The sequence below is a fragment of the Microcebus murinus genome, chromosome 10, assembly GCF_040939455.1.
Source record: "Microcebus murinus isolate Inina chromosome 10, M.murinus_Inina_mat1.0, whole genome shotgun sequence".
Taxonomy (NCBI): Eukaryota; Metazoa; Chordata; class Mammalia; order Primates; family Cheirogaleidae; genus Microcebus; species Microcebus murinus.
The window spans coordinates 29,608,126-29,621,519 of NC_134113.1; the positions used below are offsets into that span (position 1 = coordinate 29,608,126).

Genomic DNA, 13,394 nt, shown 5'->3' on the forward strand with positions numbered 1-13,394 from the left:
ATAAATTATACACGTCTCACCATAGCCCCTCATCTGACCTCTGCCTCCTTCTCGGCTTCCTTCCAACCGGTCTCTTTCTTTCTCCTTTACTGTGGAAACATTGCCCTTCTTGCCATTCCTCAGTTTTCCAAGAGCATTATTGTCTTATGCATCCCACCGCATGAGATAATACTGTCTTATACATATGGGGTTCCTTCTGCCCAGGGTGTTCTTTCTCTATATCTTAGCCTGGATCACTCCTTATTTCACTCAGCTCTCTGTTCAAATGCCCTTTCCTCAGAATGGACCACCTAACCACCCCATCTAAGGTTAATGAGTTAATAATATATGAAAGTCCTCTGTAGTGTATGATATTATTAATGATGTCTTCCCTACTATCCTGTGATTCTTTGGGGGAATGGATTGCATCTTATTTGCTTTTGTATATCCTGTTTGCAGCATAATGCATAGAACTCAAATAGGGTCCTAAATGTGATGCATATGATAATTCATTGTCTTCCCTGTCTACATTAACCCAAGATAATTCAGACCTTAATAGAAGTATTTAATAATTTGGACGAGCTGTGGTAGAACATTGACTTTCTATGCTTTTTTAAAAAGGAGGTGATAAGCAACATTATAGCTCAAAATTTGTGACCTCACTTTAACTGTTTTATGTGTAAATAATGCATAGGCTAAGTCCAAATGAATTTTATATGTTGGCCAAAGAACTTAGAAGATTTCAGTGACTATATAGCCAGGCCCTATTTCTCTCCTAACAGTGATACTAATTGTATTTCAAGTTTATAAAGTTGCATTTTTTTTTCTAAGCATTCTACAGTCTAGACTTAGTGGTTCTCATTGACCTATTTTCTGTTACTGGGGCGATTTCTGGAGCTATGTGCACATAATATTTAATAAAATTTGTTTTTTAAGCAAGAGTTAAAAATGTTTCATTTGCTTGTTTGTTCATTCGTTGCCAAGGCATTTATTTCCATTGATTGCATTTGTTTTTCTTGTCTTAAAGTCTTAAGCTAATGTCTGACACACATGACTTTTTTATCAATCAGCAAATGTCATAAAATTACAGAGCAGGAAGAGACTTTTAAGATCATCTTATCCAGCTATAAAAGTATTACTGGATCAATTGATAAAATTAAAATACAGTTGGTAAAATTTAGTATTTATGGTAAATTTCCTGTAGCTAATAACTCTGCTATGGGTATGTAAAAGAGTATCCTTTTTCTTAGAAAAAACACACTGAAGTATTTAGGTATAAAGGTGCCATGATTTATACAACTTCTAAATGGTTTGGGAAATAGATGTGTGCATGTGTGTTCATATACAGAGAAAGAGGAGCACAGGGCAAATGATAAGCCAAAAGAGGCAAAATATTAACAACAGATGGATTTGGGTAAAGGGTATAGTAGCGTTATTTGGGTTATTCTTGTAGCTTTTCTGTAAATGTGAAATTATTTCCACGTAAACAGTTTAAAAAATTATCTCATCCAGCCCTCTTAGGGAAAACATTCAGTCTTCATGACACAGAGGTTAATTAAGTTTCCCAGTCACCCAGAGAGTTAGAGGCAGATCTGACTCAGTCTAGTGTACTCTCTGTTACTCTGTATTGCCACCTTTTAGTAAATAAATAGTTACTGAGCTCTGATTGAATACAGGGACCAGTAATCCCTCAGTGTAGTTACATAGGTCATAGACAACCTTGCATGTGAGTGATGTAGTTTTGAGGATCTTTAAAAAACACTTTTGCTTTTGCCTGTCAGCCTTAGAACCTCCAGCCCGTCCGTTACCTGGAGGCCTTGTTGTTTAGATTCGCTGCCCATTGTAATGAGACATGCATATGTTTACGTTTTAACAAACAGTGGTTTTGTTCTTTTATTTCTTGATAGCTACTGCTTCTTGGGACACCTTTCTCATGGTGTGGAGTTTCAAGCCACAGGCTAGAGCTTACAGATATGTGGGTCACAAGGATGTCGTAACCAGCGTGCAGTTTTCTCCACATGGAAACTTATTGGCATCTGCCTCACGAGACAGGACCGTTAGACTCTGGATTCCTGATAAGTAAGAGAAACAAAGGAACACTTGATATGCTTCGGATCTAGAAATGTGAACAAAAGCTGGAGCCTGACCGCTCCTCTGGTACTTCTTGGGAATGCCCAAACTCCCCGGTTACCTACCTACACCATCTGAGTCCCAGTCGCACAGGAGGGATACTGTCCTTGATGCATATTCGAACTATTTTGCACAGTTTTTGCCCTCATCTTTAACCTATAATTATATCTTCTTTTTGAAAACTATTTCTAGACATGGGAATATGTTTAATATATCTTAAATTTATGGGGAGGGTAGTAGTAGCAGTAGTAGTTTTTAATTTCTTTGTAAATCTTGATATAAGCTTTAGAATACCTCCCCAGAAAGATATACATCAACTTGTAAAACCAAAAGTTTACAGTTTATTAACCTCCTGACACCCATTTATGGATTCTTTAGGGGCCCTTGCATCCCTATTGAGAAAACGTCTGTGCCAAAACTGTTCTTTGATTTTTATCATTCATTATCGGGCTCCAGAATTTTCTTGTTAAAGAAAATTTCTGACAAAAGTGTAAATCATCACATTTGGGTAAGATCATATCCTGTTCTAATAAATCTCTCTATAAGAGGCTTTTCAACCACTAGCTGATATCCTATCTATTTTAAACAAATATTGTCATGATTTTTTAACATTTTTTAAGCTCTTGAGTCTATAAATTTTCAAACATACATGATAATAGAATGAATAGCATAACACCCCCCCCCCAGATCCTCATCAACCAGCTTTGATGATTATCAGTGTACTGCCCATCTTATTTTGTCTATTTCAGCCCCGTCTCCAACACACAACCTTTTTTTTCCTGGAGTATTTTTAGAAGAAATCCCACACATCATATTATCCCCCCACCCAATGAAGGAAAGCTCACGGGGCATTCCTCTGCCAGTGGGCATTTATTTCTGCCTCTGCCCAAGGGAAACTCCATGTTGAGAAACCCAAACATCATCCTGATGATAGCAAATACTACTGAAAAGAAGTGTTGTGTTATAACGATAATGTGGATGGCAATGTAGAGGGGATTTATATAAGGAGAAGGAGACTGGTTTGGGGTCCAAGGGAAACGTGTTCCAAAATCCTTAACTTTGAGAATTTAGAATTCGTGTTTTTGCTATCTTCAGTCTCCCATTACTAATTTAAGGAAATCTCAGCGAACAAACTGTATAAGGGTAGATGAGCTAAAAGCACACTGCATCATTAATTTGTCATAGCTAATCTAAGTACAGTGATTAAGCTGGTGTAGATGTCTCTAGTTTCTCTTTTTAATCATGTCCTAGTGGGGCCAGAGCAATGGTGGATTATGGCAATGGGAAGGAAGCTGATGTATCAGTTATCTATTGCCACCTAACAGTCCCCAAAACTCAGTACCTTAGTACAAAAACTATCATTTCTCACAATTTTGTGTGTTGTCTGGATGGTTTTTCTGTCCCGCTGGTGTTGGCTGAGATTACTCACGCAACTTCATTGAGCTGGCAGCTGGGCTGGATGAGCCAATGCCTTACTCACACGCCTGGGGCCTTGGTGCGGGCTATTGGCTTGGGCACCTTAGTTCTCCCTGTGCTCTCTCTCCAGCAGGACTTTTTTACAGAGTGACAATGGGGTTCCAGGAGAATGAAGACAGAAGCTGCTAGACTTTTTAAGGGCTAGGCCTGAAACATGCTGTCATCTCTGCCACATTCCGTTGGTCCAGATAATGTCACAACACCAGCCCAGATTGAAAGTGGGGAGAAATAAACATACTCCACCTCCAGTAGAGAGGAGCAGCACACATGCACAGGGATGATAGGAGTGCCAGTGGCTATCTGCAGAGAGACACCACGGCTAGTGGCTGGGAGGCTAAGAAAGAATTAGATAAGAGCAAGTGTGAAAGCAGGTCTAGCCTGGAGTTCATCACAATGGGCGGTCAAGAGAATTTGGCTGAGCAGACAGGTAAATATGTGGGAGGCAGAGAGCCTGTATTAAAACAAGATGAGGAAGTAGAAACCAGTTAAGCACCAGCACAACAAAGGCACTCCTATCATGGTTTTTTAAATGCTTCCTGCCGAGACAGGATGCAGTGGTTAGGCCAGCTGAGAGAAGGGCCTTTTAGAAAGCAAGCAAGCAGAATAGCCTGCCTGAGTGTGGGGTCAGAACTGCATTTCAGGGCAGATTTTTATGATGGTGACTGGCTGTCGGCTTGGCTTCCCGGTCATTGCAGATGCCAAGTCTTTCCTTTGTTTCCTCTGGGCCTTATGCTTGAATTCAGGCCACATTACACTCCTGATTTCTACTCATAGAAATCTCCGTAGAGACTTCACTGAGCTAGTCCCTGGATGCTCCCTCCTAATTTTCATTTAGTATTTATTTCAGTTATTCCTGACATAATATTATATGTGAGAGGATAGAGATTTGTGATAAAGTCACCTTTGCCTCCTGCAGGCCACAGGAAGGCTGAGCCAGGTTTGACCTAAGAACGTTTAAGTATGGACTCTTTCTAGTGGAATGCAATGAAATGTGTCGAGCTCTTTTTATGTGCCTGGCATTGTGCTAGATGCTGGTCTTAAATAGATAAAGAAATTATTATTCCTGGCTTCAAAAAACTGACTGCTTAATAGGAAAGAAACAGGTTTATTTTTTTTTCAAGTCACTGTATAGTGCAGTAAGCAAAATAGCTGAAGCACATCGGGAGTGAATAAGCTTGTCTGGCTTGGTCAAGGAGGTCTGGGGATGGGGGAAATACTCCAAACTGAGAAAGCGGAAAGTGCAAAGGCAGAGGTGTGTTTGAAGCACCATAACCGTGCCAAGTACAAAGTTCAGTGTTGTGGCAGGATGTTTTGCCAGAGAGCTTGGGCGTTGTGCTTTCTGTTGGAGGACAGCCAGTGACACGTCTACACTGGGATTTATGTGCTTGGAGTTACACTCACAGCAAGGTAATAAGCACAGTATGTAGGTGAACGGAAAGGGATACAAGATTAGAGCAGGGAGACCAGCTAAGAGGCTTTTGCAATAACCTAGGTGAAGGATGTTGAGGATATATCTAGCTTAGGGCAAGCAGAGCAGGGATAGAAAGAAGAGGAGGATCTCAAAGATATTTAGGAAGTGAGGACGATTTGGATGTGGTTTGTTGAGTTGCTGGATGTGGGAGGAGAGGAAGGGGGAGGAGTTGGGGCGACTTCCAGGCTTCTGGCTTAGAGACAAGCAGATGTTGCTCTGACCAACCAAGGTAGCAAAACACAGGATGAGGTGCAAGTGTATGGGAGGCCAGTGCGAACACTGGAAAATATGATCCGGATATATTATTTCAGATTAAATTCTGTTGCCTGATCTTTGTCAAGCAGTTATGGCAGTTTTCCCCATAAGGCATCAGTAGTATAAATGTAACTTTCTCTCTCTTTTTTTTTTCTTTTTTCTTTCTAGCACCAGAGTTTCAGAAACAAAAATGTAACTTTCTCAATGGGCAAACTGCTAAGTCCTAGATATACTATAAGGTAAAAGTGCCTTGGGGACACTGGCCCAAGGTAGGGTTTCCCACATATCACCTCGGGAAGTGCTACTTGTGCCAGTGTTCCCAGACTGCCCCTCACCTGGCCAGCCTCACTCTGGGCCTCTCCCACCCCCTGCTGCCCTCCTGGCTTTCTCCCACACAGCCACCAGGCTCCCAGCTCAGGGCTCTGTCCTCACTTCCTCTCTCCAAGACACTGCTTTCTTCAAGCTTCACTCCCTCCCTTCTTTAATCTCTGCTCCAAGGCCACCTTTCTGTGAGGCAGGCCCTGGACACCCTGTTTAAAACTGCAGCCCCTTCCAGCTGGGTTCTGTTTATCTCCACAGCACTCACACCATCCGACCTACTTTCTTGTTTGATTACTGTCTGACTCTCTAGAGTGTAGGAGCAGGGCCTTGGTTATTTTGCTGACTACTGTTCCCAGCACACAGTGGTTACACACTAAGGATTTGCTGAATGAAGGAATGAACGAATATGCCCTCAGTCAAACACTGTCCAGCCTGCTTCTATCTATTTTTTTCTGCTTCTCAAATGCCTCACATTATTTTCTCTCTTTTTATCCTCTTTTTTTTTTTTTCCATTCTAGCCAAGGAGGGAAAAAAAATGCATCTGAAATTTGAAGGTGTTGAAAAGTGACGTGTGTTGTTACCATTTATTCTTCATTCTGCTTGTGAGTGTGAGCTTGGGCCTACAGGGTCAGCAAGGCCTTAGATACACACTGGGGGTCTGATTTGTCGTTACTGGTGGAAGGAAGATGGGAATGGGAAAGTCAGATCACCTAGAGACGTTCTGTCTAGAGGCAAGTGGCATAAAGAACTTCTTCCCAACCCAGGCTATCAGTCCATGCAACTTCCATGTGACCTCAGTCTGAAAATAGCTTTGGTGCTATTGATTTAATCAATGGCTCTTACTAGGTTGTAACTTCTTTAAACTGTATACTGCCATTTCTAGAGGAAAACAGAAACTTAAAATGCATGGTAGAGATTTGTTCAAAGTACTATTTCCCTAGCTTTCCATTAAAACAAAAACAGCAAATGCATTTCAGGGTGGAAAACAACCACGATCTTTCTTGTTAAGTATTAGTTGTGACTTAATGACCAAAAGTAGTATGAAACAGTGTTGACTAAAGGTATGGTACAACGTAGCCGTTTCACACATTTGTTAGGCTTTATATGAGTTAACCCATTTTATATACTTTACAGTCTGTATAAGGATAAAATGTCGATTGTGATTAAATCAAATGTTTTATAAATATTAAACTGTTTATTTCCAGGAAAGGGAAATCCTCAGAATTTAGAGCCCATACAGCTCCAGTTCGAAGTGTGGACTTTTCAGCTGACGGCCAGTTATTAGCTACGGCTTCTGAAGACAAATCTATCAAAGTATGGAACATGTTTCGCCAGCGTTTCTTGTATTCCTTGTACAGACACACACACTGGGTACGCTGTGCCAAGTAAGTGCAAAACGTTTCATAATAAGATTTCCATTTTTTTTTTTTGCTGCTATAGTCCGTGTTTTCCCCCCAACCTCCAGGTAATTGAGGGCATATTCATTCATTCACTGGTCAGAAACTTAGTGTGCGACTGCTTTGAGCTGAGAACAGTAGTCAGTGAAATAGTCAAGGCCCTGCCCTTACATTCTAGAGAGTCAGACAGTAATCAAATAGGAAAGCAGATACAGTAGGTCGGATGGTGTGAGTGCTATGGAGAAAAACAGAGCCTGGCAGGAAGGGGCTGCAGTTTTAAACAGGGCATCCAAGGCCTGCCTCACAGAAAGGGTGGCCTTGGAGCAGAGATGTCAAGGAGGGAGGGAGGCTTGAAGAAATTCGGGAAAGGAGTGTCTTGGATAGAGGAAGTGAGAACAGAGCCCTAAGGTAGGAGCCTGGTGGCTGTGTGGGGGGAAGCAAGGAGGGCAGGGGGTGGGAGAGGCCCAGAGTGAAGCTGGCCAGGTCAGAGGCCATGCTGATGTAGCCCTGGGTTGGGGGGACACGCTGCTGCAGCGTGCTCATCTCTCTGTCCTGGGCTTTCCTGTGATTGCTCTGACTGCTGCGTGAAGAATCCACTGTCAAAGCCGGGCCAGAGGCAGGGATTCGTTGTTAGGAGGCTGATGCAATACAAGGCCCAGCTCGGACCAAGGTGGTGCCAGAGGGAATTGGGAGAAGCAGTTAGATTCTAGATGGAGTTTGAAGTTATGACCTGTGGTACTTGCTATCACATCAGATGTGACAGAGAAAGAAGAGTCAAGAGGACTCCAGCAGCAGTCTGATGGTAGACGAGAGCTGATGTAGGTGTCATTATTACCTGTCGGCTAACGTCATAGAGCCCTTCCTATTCATGAGAAATGGTGCCAAAATACTTATAGTGCATCAGAACTGCCCGAGATGGAAAGGTTGTTTTATCTCTCCCATTTGGCAGATGAGGAAACTGAGTTTCAGAGAGGTGAAGTTAGGACTTATCCAGTTGAAAGTGACAGAAACCGAAATTCTTTTTCTCCCCTCCTCGTGGTTAATTGGCTGATGTGTTTGGAGTGGGGAAGGGAACACTAAGGCCAGGGACTTCATTTCTGTCAGGCCTCTCTCTGTGTCTCATCTCGGGGCTTCTCTACACACTGGCTCCGTTCTCAACACGTGCTGGTGTGAGGTCATGCCAGCTCTGGGCCTCAATCCTCATAGCTTTGTGACAAGAGGGGAAAAAGCGTCTCTCTCCCAGCTCCAGTTACAATAGTGCCAGGGATGACTCTGGCCCCGCTGGAGTCCTGGGCCCGTCCCTTTGCCCAGCAGTGAAATGCTGTGGCTGCCTCAGAGTGGGTCGGGGGCCTGGCTGAAACCTGTTGCCCTGGCCAGGGAGGAGGGGCCGTCCCAAGCTTATGTTCTGGGCCTGGAGATCGAGAACAGTTCTCAGAGGGAGGGGCATGGCACAGACGTGGTCACTAGGGAAAAACTGGGGCCCCTGTGGCCACCCTACTCTGTGCCTGCTGTGTGCAATGACAAGCCAGGTGTCCCCAGCTAGGCTGTGGTGAAGTGGCAGTTGGAGCCAGCTCTCTCTGCCTCACCTTGTAGCCCACACTCTTCACCATAGTTATGTTCTCAGGGGGATATTGTTCCTCAGGAGGTGCTGATTACAGCCTGTGGTGAGGAGCATAAGACGAATACAAAAAGATCTCACTTTTAGTCAATAGTTGGCTTTCTCTTAAAGCCCTCAGCCACCTTTGGGCTCTGGCCATCTCAGTATTTTTTCTACATTTGTCATATAGCTGTGTGGTGAAAAACACAGACCCTGGCCCTAAATATACAGGTTAGTGTCCCAGCCTTGCCACTTGTCAGCTGTGTGACCTTTGGGAAAGTCCCTGAACTTCTCAGTGCCTCAGTTTTCTTACCTATAAAATTAGGATCACGATGGAGTAACCTGCCACATAGTTGTTATGGTATTTAAATAAGTAAATACCCAGGTGGCACTTAGAGTAGTGCCTCCCACATGGTAATCACTATGTAAATCTTAGTAATCATCTTCATCACCATCACTGGGTATCTCATTCTTACTAAATTTTTAAAGATAGTATGTAACTTGAGTTGATAATATTTTAGACTAAACTTAATTTAACAACCCAGAATCTCCTTAGGTGGGATAATTTTTTCCACCTTGAGGTCTCAAGAGTCTGGTCAAATCCTTTGTGTTTGTCAGTAACAAGAGGAGGCAGAGAACAGACAGAGGTACGGGCAGCTGGGGCAGGTACTGGGAAGGAAGAGTTATTTAGCCCCCACTAGGAGCCAACTCTGGGTATGTTTGGCAAAAGAAACGTCCCTTATCAGGGAGCTCAACAAAAAGCAAAAACATTGAATGTTTATTTAACTAAGCAAAACACAATACACTATTTACACTCCAACTAAAAATAATAAGGTTATTTATCCAGTGTGGACTACGTGCTTCTGTTTCCTTCCAAAAAGAATGAAGATAGTTAAAAACCTTCACATTTATTCTCACACCTGTCACGGAGAGAAGGAGCAGACAATTCTATCTAGAATCGTGTAACCTGAGTTTCCTGAAGCTGAGGTATTAGTGGAATGATGGTGGCTGACATAGTTTTCATTTTCTAATAACAAGAAGGAATACTGTCATGTTTTCCATGTAAGAGGAAATCTTTCCTAGAAGTAAATTCTAGAGGGTACTTTATTCATTGCTCTTGTATTAAATCATCTATATAGAATATAAATGTGGGCCGGGCGCAGTGGCTCACGCCTGTAATCCTAGCTCTCTGGGAGGCCGAGGCGGGCGGATTGCTCGAGGTCAGGAGTTCGAAACCAGCCTGAGCAAGAGCGAGACCCCGTCTCTACTATAAAATAGAAAGAAATTAATTGGCCAACTAATATATATACAAAAAATTAGCCGGGCATGGTGGCGAATGCCTGTAGTCCCAGCTACTCGGGAGGCCGAGGCAGGAGGATTGCTTGAGCCAGGAGTTTGAGGTTGCTATGAGCTAGGCTGACGCCATGGCACTCACTCTAGCCTGGGCAACAAAGCGAGACTCTGTCTCAAAAAAATAAATAAATAAATAAATAAATAAATAGAATATAAATGTGAAAAAAAGAAGATAACACTAATGTGAGACAGAAGAATTTATAAAAACTCACCAATAATGTAAAATTTTGGTCTTCAAAATATACCTTTCATAGCATAGCCCTGCCATGTTCATCTGTATTAAGTACATAGAGATGAATAGAGTCTTGGCCTCAGGGAGTCTACAGTTCAATGGAAAAAAGTAGATACTAAATAATTATAAAATGATGTATGCTGTGGGGAAAATGATACACAAGTAAATGAGTAAGGCATTGAACTAGATTTGTGTGAGGAAAAATCAAGACAGACATTCCAGGCTGTTAAATTAAGTTTAGCTTACAGCTGCCTCCTTACATATTTTAAGTCTGCCCTAAACGTATCTCCCTCTGTAGTGAGGGGTAACCTAACTGGATGTGTAAACAGTCTGTAACCTTCCCCTGTAGCAATTGCGAGCGTCCGCCAGTCACAGATGGCCGACTGTTCAGACACCGAGCTGTGACCAATCGGGCTGTTTCTGTACCTCGCTTCTGTTTTCTGTGCATCACTTTCCTTTCTCTGTCCCTAAATCCTCTCCGACCATGCGGTAGAGCCGGAGTCTCTCTGAACGTATTCTGGTTCAGGGGCTGCCCGATTTGCAAATTGTTCTTTGCTCAATTAAACTCTGTTAAACTTAATTTGTCTAAAGTTTTTCTTTTAACGAGGCCCAGATCTGAAGAAAGGGAAGTGGAAAAGGAGGCAGCAGGCATGTTTGGCCGATGGGAGGAGGGTGGGCAAACTGTGTCAAGGAGGGAATCAGGAGTGAAGCTCTGTGGCCTGAGGGAACATAGTGTGCCCTGGGAACGTCCATGCTTCAGCTGTGGTCAGAACACAGGAAGTGGAGTGGGACCAGGTGATATTCATATGCCCACCTGCACCACAGCGTTACCCTTGAGCAACTCCCTGCTCTCGGCCTCCGTGGAAAGAGAGGGTAATGAGGCATCTCTCAGGGGACAACTGTGACAATGCAAAAATACAAGTTTGTGGTGTTTGGGATTGAGTGATGCTGGAAGACTGCCTCTCTTCCAACTGAGTTCCAGTTAGGGAGAAACTCTGGAGTTGGGGAGGAGCCACTGAAAATGTTCTTCTCCCTTATCAGTTTGAGAGGAGAAAGCAATGGTGGGATTCTGCATTTCTGTCTGCCTAGCCCTGATTCCCTGTTTTCTGGTGGCAATGCTCGAATTTTCCATGAAGAACCAGTATTCCTCCTCCATCCCTCTGTCTGTCATGTGCTAGAGGGACCCTATCTTCAATTCCAGCAGCAGGCATTCAGCTCAGGCATAGCATGTCCCTCCTATGCCTCATGCCTTTCCTCTTGGATTGCTGCATTTAGGCTTGTTTAAGCCTGTAACTGCTGAGGGACACTGTGGGCAAAAAAGTGACCTGAAAATGATGTTGATTCAGAGAGCAGAGCTGTGAGGGGAAGACAGGATGACTTGTTTAAACACATGGTCCAGTTTCTGAATACAGCCATACCTGAAAGTATCAGAATGTGTGTGTGTGTGTGTGTGTGTGAGAGAGAGAGAGAGAGAGACAGAGAGAGACAGAGAGACAGAGAATAGAGGGAGGGAGGAAGAAAGGGAGGAAGAGAGAGGTGAGCCTTAAAAAATTCCATTTTGCTTTTTTTTTTTCTAAAAAAAAAGATGCTTTCCATAGGAAGTGATACCAGAGCAGAGTTTTAGAAAAATGAGATATTTGTATCTAGTCAAGACACCTGTTTTATCTTCATCCTCAACACCACTGCCTTAGGGTTTTTGCATTGTTGGCCCTTATGGAAACTTTCACAATAATCTCTTAAATATCTTGACTGCAGATTCCCTTCATCTCTGCTGTTGTACAAAGCAAATCTGGTCATGCTGTTCCTCAGCAACTCCTTGCCCTGGCATGTGTGCTCTGCTTTCCTGTCGCAACCTGTCTTTGTTTTGTCACTTTCACCATTCACCTTATTGCAGCCACACAAGGTTCCTCAAGTGTGAATGGTCTGTTTTGTGCCTTCACACATGATGTCTTCCACAACTGGACTGTGCCAGCTCCCACCCTTCCTTTATAGTCCTGCTCTGTCTCTCTTCCTCCAAGAAATATTTCTGACTTTCCCAGGCCAAGCTTATTGTGATTGCTTTATGCTACTACATTGCTCTGTTTAGGAAGTTTGTCAGCTTAGTCCTCTCTTCCCTATTAGACTTTGAGTTACTAGCATTTTAATTATGTTGTATTCTCTTGCCAGGCACGGTTCTAAATTCTGTGGATATGGCAGAAAGTAAAACAGACAAGACTCCTATTCTCATAAAGTTTCCTGAAGGGAGACAGACGACAAATGTATTAGTGATAAGTGGTCTGGAGAAAAATAATGTAGAGGGAGAAGATAGAGAATTATGGGCTAGGAGGTACACTCTTACAGACAGAAGTCATAGAAAGCATTTGCTACCGGGTGACATTTGAGGTGTCAGAAGAGAGTATTCTAGATAGAGTCACATATGATGTGAGAAGCACTGAAGAGTGTTAGTTACAGGATGGGGAAGAGTCAGAAGTTGAACAAAATGTGGTTGAATGAATCAATGAAAGGTTGGTGAGCAGGGTTAGGTTGACCTCTAACATGCAGGTAATTTTGGTGGGAGTTTTCATGGGTTTCTTCAGGAAAGAGTCATTTTTTGAATCTGTTATAGCAAATCCAGGAGTACTGTACATGCATATTCTGCATGGAGATGTTTATGTGGTTTCACTACTTTCTTTTGTCCCTTTGGTTGACTCTTGTTCAGATTGACAAATTGCTTACTCGGCACAGTTGGGCTTAATGGAATGCCTGTATCTTTCTGATACCTTAGGGTTGTGAAGGATTTTTTTTTTTTTTTAATCAGTTGTTTTCTTACCGTTTGGAGGAAGTGATTCATGTGAAACTCTGCAGAGGCCTCCTTGGAGGAATATTCTTTGATATAAATAATTTGGTTAAATTTATGAAAATTAAATTTATTTAAATTTATTTACATTTAAATTTAATTTCATTTAAATTTATTTAAATAAACAACTAATTTTATTTAAATATTCAAATTTAATTTAATTTATAAAAATTTAATTTATAAAATTCATCTTCTTGGCAACTTTTCACGCCACACAGCAGTCCCCAGACATTTTGGCACCAGGGACCAGTTTCATGGAAGACAATTTTTCCATGGACCAGGGAATGGGGAAGGCAGAACTCAGGCAATGATGTGAGTGATGGGGCATGGCTATAAAAACAGATGAA

The 13,394-nt window shown here is 42.5% G+C and overlaps 1 protein-coding gene across 4 annotated transcripts in view; it reads left to right on the forward strand.

Annotated features, from left to right (window-relative positions):
• The window catches only part of POC1B (POC1 centriolar protein B), a 92,853-nt gene that overhangs the window by 21,925 nt on the left and 57,534 nt on the right, over positions 1-13,394 (forward strand). For all 4 annotated transcript variants that reach the window (XM_012753866.3, XM_012753867.3, XM_076007118.1 and 1 more), the window contains exons 3-4: positions 1,887-2,058; positions 6,838-7,017. In XM_012753866.3, coding sequence (XP_012609320.1) covers positions 1,887-2,058; positions 6,838-7,017 — 352 coding nt within the window. The remainder of the gene's footprint in view (positions 1-1,886; positions 2,059-6,837; positions 7,018-13,394) is intronic.